This window comes from Ipomoea nil, unplaced genomic scaffold (genome assembly GCF_001879475.1).
Source record: "Ipomoea nil cultivar Tokyo-kokei standard unplaced genomic scaffold, Asagao_1.1 scaffold1436, whole genome shotgun sequence".
NCBI lineage: Eukaryota > Viridiplantae > Streptophyta > Magnoliopsida > Solanales > Convolvulaceae > Ipomoea > Ipomoea nil.
The window spans coordinates 830,081-836,634 of NW_017617864.1; the positions used below are offsets into that span (position 1 = coordinate 830,081).

The 6,554-nt window shown below is 31.1% G+C and overlaps 1 protein-coding gene across 1 annotated transcript; it reads left to right on the forward strand.

Moving 5' to 3' along the window:
* The first annotated feature begins 2,931 nt into the window (after positions 1–2,931).
* On the forward strand, positions 2,932–4,850 carry LOC109188578 (bidirectional sugar transporter NEC1-like). Its single transcript, XM_019339214.1, has 6 exons — positions 2,932–3,101; positions 3,238–3,274; positions 3,382–3,592; positions 3,998–4,159; positions 4,312–4,431; positions 4,526–4,850. Exons 1-6 carry the CDS (start codon positions 3,059–3,061, stop codon positions 4,772–4,774), a joined length of 822 nt encoding a protein of 273 aa, XP_019194759.1. The 5' UTR covers positions 2,932–3,058; the 3' UTR covers positions 4,775–4,850.
* Positions 4,851–6,554: the final 1,704 nt, after the last annotated feature.

Below are 6,554 nucleotides of genomic sequence, written 5' to 3' on the forward strand. Positions count from 1 at the left end.
TGTGTGTAATTTTTTATATATAAAATCATATATATATATATATATATATATATATATATATATCATTAGAGTTAATTCTATTTTTAGTTCTAGATTTATAAGTGATAGTTTACTTATTTTTTAATCGAAAATCCATATTTGGTCATAGTATTATTGTGATATGATCATTTTTGGTCTTCCGTCAACAAAATCGTTAAATATAAGGACATTTCAATCTTTTTTATACAAAGTAGGTTGACCCGTTATATATTTTTATGTTTATTTTTTTTTAAAAAAATCCATAATTGAAGACCTAAATGTCCTTCACTTTAATGAAATTTCAACCATTTTGTTGATAGATGATCAAAATTGGTCATGTCATAATAATACTAGGACCAAAAATAGATATTTTGATTAGAAAAAAAAAAAGACTAAAAGTGAACTGTCACTTATAAATCTAGGACAAAAAATGAAATTAATTGTTTATGTAGTTTATAATCATTTAATTTTTAATAAGATTAATTGATAAATAATGAAGTGTAGTGTAACAAAAGTATGAGGTTTTGAAAAGTATAATTTGATTAAGTTTTTTTTTTTTTTTTTTTTTTTTTTTAAATACAAGTTATGTTTTTTTTTTTTTTTTTTTTTTTTTTTTTTTTTTTTTTTTTTTTGAATACTATTAATACAAGTTATGTTTAATATACAGGGTTTTAATTTATCGGTCTTTCCTAATACAAGGAACAATTTCCATCAAACATTCCATGAATCTTAGATTATTTTGTTATTATTAGAAGGGAAAATTGTAATCTATGTACCTCCATAATATGTCAATTATCAATGTCACTTCTGAATTATTAGTGGTGTAAATACGATCTCTTAATTTTCAAAATGGTACATATATTGTCCTTCTCGTAGTGTAAATGTTGCCCATCAATTTTTCTCCCGTACGGTACGAGATGGCAATATATGTACCATTTTAAACATTGAGGGACAACATTTACACCACTGATAATTCAGAATTGACATTTATAATTAGCGAAAGGGCATAAATTATAATTTCCCCCGTTAGACTGTTCACCACTTGTATATATTATCTCCAATGGGCTAATATAGAATGACAAAACAAAAATATTTGTCATAAGACTTAAAGGCTACTTAAATATTTGTGGCTTTGTGCTATATTTACTTTGATGTATTTTTTTTCATTATTTATTTACAGAAAAGTTCACAATTGCTACCCGAATGCATGTTCTGGGTGAATTATGTTTTATGATCTTAGTCGACAAAGAATCATGAAGAGATAAACCAACATATATTACCCATATTGAAATTATAGCAAAATTATTTTACATTCGATAATTTCAATATGTAATTTTTTTAATTCTTTATTTTTTTTCGTATAGTTTATATCAAAATTTTTATTATAGTGTACAAATATCTCAAAAAATAAAATTGGTAATAAACCGGCATTTGACTTAGGGGTGTTCAATCGGTTAACCTTTCAGTTAACCGAAATTTTTAAAACTTTAACCGTTAACCAGACCGAACTTTGTATTACCGAATTAACCATTAACTGAAATTTTTAAAATCTTTTAACCATTAACCGAATCGAAAAATTCGATTAAAAAACGATTAATTGAACTTTGTCGGTTCGGTCGGTTAACCGAAAATTTACGAAGCTTACACACCCCTAGTTTGACTTATGTAACAATGGTCCCCGCAGATGCTGAATTGTAATTTAAAAAGAAACATATACTCCGTAATTACTATCACGACTGGAAATCATGGAATTTACGACCACCTGAAAGTGATATTAAATCAAGTTGAAAGTAAAAAGTGGCCGAAAATAGCAGCAAAGGTTTTTCCGGATACCAAAAGTGGTCGGAACAAGGCTTTCTTCTTATTTAAGATACTTTTCAGGTGGTCGGAAAAATTCTATAATTTCCAGCAGTGTATGTCGATAAATATATAGTCAACATAATAAGGTTGGATTGAGTTGACAATGAACTCCTAGTCTGGTGGCATGAAGTGTCTCCCAAATAGAAAGTCATGAGTTTGAGCTCCAGTAAAATAGTATCCGTAATATTCAGAAAAGGTTGGATTGAGTTAATTAGATAGAGTTTTCGAGAGTTGAATATAATAATTAAACACAATTGTCATAACACGGGTCATTTTGGCGGGGCAGGCTAACAAACCTGTCAAAATGCGCGCCATAAAATTCAAAATACGCCCTGCCTTTTTTACGGGACTGGACAAACTAGCTTGGTGATTTAAGCCCATTTTGACAGCTCTAGTTATAAGACTCAAAGATTTAATACAGAGTATTACTTTGCGTAATTTAAAAACTTTATGATATAATTATAGACCTTAGATGGCATGTAGTGACTTCTCCCATGTGGGAGGTCATGAAATCGAGCTACAGTGGAGGCGTTGTTGACTCTGTGTGCTTCATTAGGTTGAGAAAGTATGTTTGAACAGATACTACAATGTAATAGAGTAGAAAAATTTTAGGGTGAAAATTTGTATGGATCGGAATACATCCATGTATGGTATGCGTGATTGCAGTGTATATACTATACACAAGATAAATTGTTGATATATATTAAAAAATAACATTGTAGCCGTTACAAATGTACATAACAAAATTAAGGTATAATAATTAGAAGAAGGCACAGAAAGTAACGTGATAATTTAGATTAACGTTGGCGGAAATGAGGAGGAGCACACAACATTAAATTACCTCCAAAAAAAGCAAGCTAAGCTAGCTAGGCTGGTGCAAAACTGCATGCATATACAGACATATATAGATAGTAGCTTATTATTAGGAGGTGTGGAAGAGCATCCTTCAATTCGTCAGCACACTCACTCCTTGTCTCCCTCTCACCACCTTTTTTGTTCTATATAAACCTTAATTAGCTAGCTTGCCCAAACACACAAAATTCACATCAAACACATAGAGATAGAGATAGAGAGAGAGTTTGCTGATCGATCGATCATATCAGATCGAAAGAAGCTCAGCTCTCCATCTCTAAATCGTCTCAAATCTAATTAAGTACGTACGTACAATAATTAATCCAAAATGATGAATTCTCATCAGCTGGCTGGCGTGTTTGGAATTCTTGGCAAGTTCTCTTGTTTTTCTAGTCTCTAATTACTTACTTTAATTTGTAATGTTACGTTACCCGGTCATGTCTGGTTAACTAATGCAATATTTATGGGTTTTCTTTATTAATTTCTTTCGTTTTCTCAATGTTTCAGGAAACATTATATCGTTCATGGTGTTCTTGGCTCCACTGTAAATTACTACTACTATTAGTATTATTTTTTTTTGTTATCATTTTAATTTGTTTTTGTTTTTGGTGATATATATAAATATATATGGCGCATGTTTGGTTGCTGCAGGCCAACATTTCATACGATTTACAAGAGAAAATCGTCGGAGGGTTTTCACTTTCTTCCATATTCTGTGGCGTTGTTTAGCTGTATGATAACTTTATACTACGCATTGGTGAAGCAGCACGTGCTTTTTCTCATAACCATCAACGGCATTGGAATATTTGTTGAGACTATATATCTCGTACTCTACTTCGTTTATGCCAAGAAACGGGGCAGGGTTAGTTAATTACATATACTATACTATACTTTTTATTTAATGAAAAAATTACATTTCTAGTCCTCCAGCTATACCCCGCCATGGTACAAATTTAGTCCCTGCATGACCATTTTAACCCTAAGTTATGTATGGAGTGACGATTTTAGTCATTGAAAGACCAAATCAGCCAGATTATTAAGTGACAAATTGATGGAGTAGAAATAGTCTCTGATGCCTGAGGGACTAAAATTGTCACTTTGTACGTGCATAACTTAGGGTTAAAAGATAGTCACCCCATATAACTCAGAGACTAAGTTTGTGCTGCTGGTATAACTAAAGGACCAAAAATGCAAATTTGTGTGTGTGTGTGTGTGTGTTTTTGTAGTAGGTAGTGTGATGATCTACATATATGAATTGAATTTGCAGATTTTGATGGCAGTGGCGGTACTTGTGTTCAACATTGGAGTTCTAGGGTTAATCGTTGTTTTGACGTACTTTCTTTCCGAAGGTAACAAACGAGTGAAAATTGTAGGATGGATTCTCTCTGTCATCTCAGTCTGCGTCTTCGCTGCTCCTCTTAGCATTATGGTATGTATATATGCATATATATATATATATATATATATATATATATATATATATATATATATATATATATATATATATATATATGTAATTCATCAATCTCGTACCAACCAAAACACTAAGTAATTTAATTTAATTTAATTTATTATATGTAGATGAAAGTTATTAGGACAAAGAGTGTGGAATACATGCCCTTTAACTTGTCCTTGTTCCTTACTCTCTGCGCCGTCGTCTGGCTTCTCTACGGGCTTTGTATCCGCGATTTCTACATAGCTGTAAGTCTTTTTTTTTTTTTTTAATTTACGTAAACATTAAAATTAAATTCTTTCTTATATGATCGGATCGGAATGAATATATATACATATACAGACGCCAAACGTGCTGGGATTTGCATGCGGAATAGTACAATTAATCCTGTACGCGATATATAGAGACCGGAAAACGGCTGCAGTGGTGGCGCCCAACGGCGGGATCCAAGGCGTGGCCATCGTGGTGGACGCCACGGCGGCGGAGATGCTACAAAAAGGGACAGACGATGAGATCCATGAAACGACGCCGTCCTCCGTCGTGGTTGACATGAAGAAGGTGGTGGAGATGCAGCAGGGGAAAGTGGTATAAGCAACTAGTTTGCGTTACAACTTGGCTATCTACAACCCATAGAACATTATATATGAAGCTAAGGTCTCATCATCTCATATATATATATATATATATATATATATATATATATATATATATATATATATATATATATGTGTGTGTGTGTGTGTGTGTGTGTGTGTGTGTGTGTGTGTGTGTGTGGTTTAATCAATAAGGTGGCATCGCCATTCTTACTAGTATGTATTTTCTTTTTCTTTTAAGTTGAAGAGCTATATCTGTATGTTCATCCCAACAATGTTTGTTTTGTATTTTGTTCTATGGGTTTAATTAATCAATCAGAGTTATTTTATGCTTATGAATTTTATATCAACAATTAAATTTATAGAATTTTTCTATAGTATTAATAATATTATATTGATACAATAATCATATATATTATATTTAGTTGTACTTGGTATTATTGATATGGATGTTGATGGTATAACATACAACAAACATGGTATACATGATAATACTTGATATTACTAGGACCCATAGATGTAGGTGAAAAATCACTAAATTTATATAGGGAAAATGGCATTTTTTTCCCTTTGTGTTGTTTACTAATAGCACATTTTCTCCCTGTGTTATTTATGTAAACACTTTATCCCCCTCAATTGTTTTTGGGTGGTTATTTTTCCCCTTCTCCGTTAAATAAGTGTTAGGACTGTTAAATATGAGGGTAAAAATGACATTTCACTTATTATTATTATTATTATTATTATTATTATTATTATTATTATTATTATTATGTTGCAATCACTATTCCGATTCCTATGCAGACTTCAATTCATTTACTATTGCATTTCCGGCCAGTAGTAGTTATATTGATTTTTTTATTTATTTTTTTATTTTTTTATTTTATTTTTTTTTTTTTTGTAATCCATTTCATTTCATTTCAGAATGAGAGGCCTAGCCTGGAATCCTTACTCGAATCCTGCTGGTCAAATGATCTACTACGACGACCCGAATTTTCGCAAATCTCAAAATCTTAAAAGTGCCATTTTCCCTTAATAATAATAATAATAATAATTGAAATGTCATTTGTACCCTCATATTTAACAGCCCTAACACTTATTTAACGGAGAGGGGGAAAATAGTCACTTCAAAAACAATTGAGGGGGATAAAGTGGTTACGTAAACAACACAGGGGAAAAATGTGCTATTAGTAAACAACACAAGGGGGAAAAGTGCCATTTTCCCATTTATATATTTAAAATTGTTTTAAAAGTTTTATTACATAGATGAATAGATTTTTAAATTTTTTACAAAATATTAACGAGGCGTTTGGTGGGAGGGAATTACAATTCTATTCCTACCTAATTTTCACATAGTTCTGAAGGCAAGCAAATTCCTTCATTTGGTGGGAGGGAATTGCAATTTTCATGGAGTTTGAATCCATGCCCCCTCCCCCCGCCGCGTTATTTCAATTCCATGGATTTTAGGAAGAAAAATAATAACGTGTCTTCTTCTTCTTCTTCTACTCAGCACAAAACATCAATCAGTATAACTATCTTAAGCAAATATGCTTTCTCAAAACTCCCTTGTCTATTTTATTGCTTTTGTTATGCAATTCTGGGATATTTACAACATGTTTCATATATTTTCAATAACAAATTTTGAATTTGATCATTTGGGATTTATAATAATAATTAACTAGTCTTTTCTATGCGGGATGCACAAAAACATATGTCCAATATTTATATTTTAAAAAATAACTAACAAATTCTTATTAATAAAAATATATAAAATTAAATTT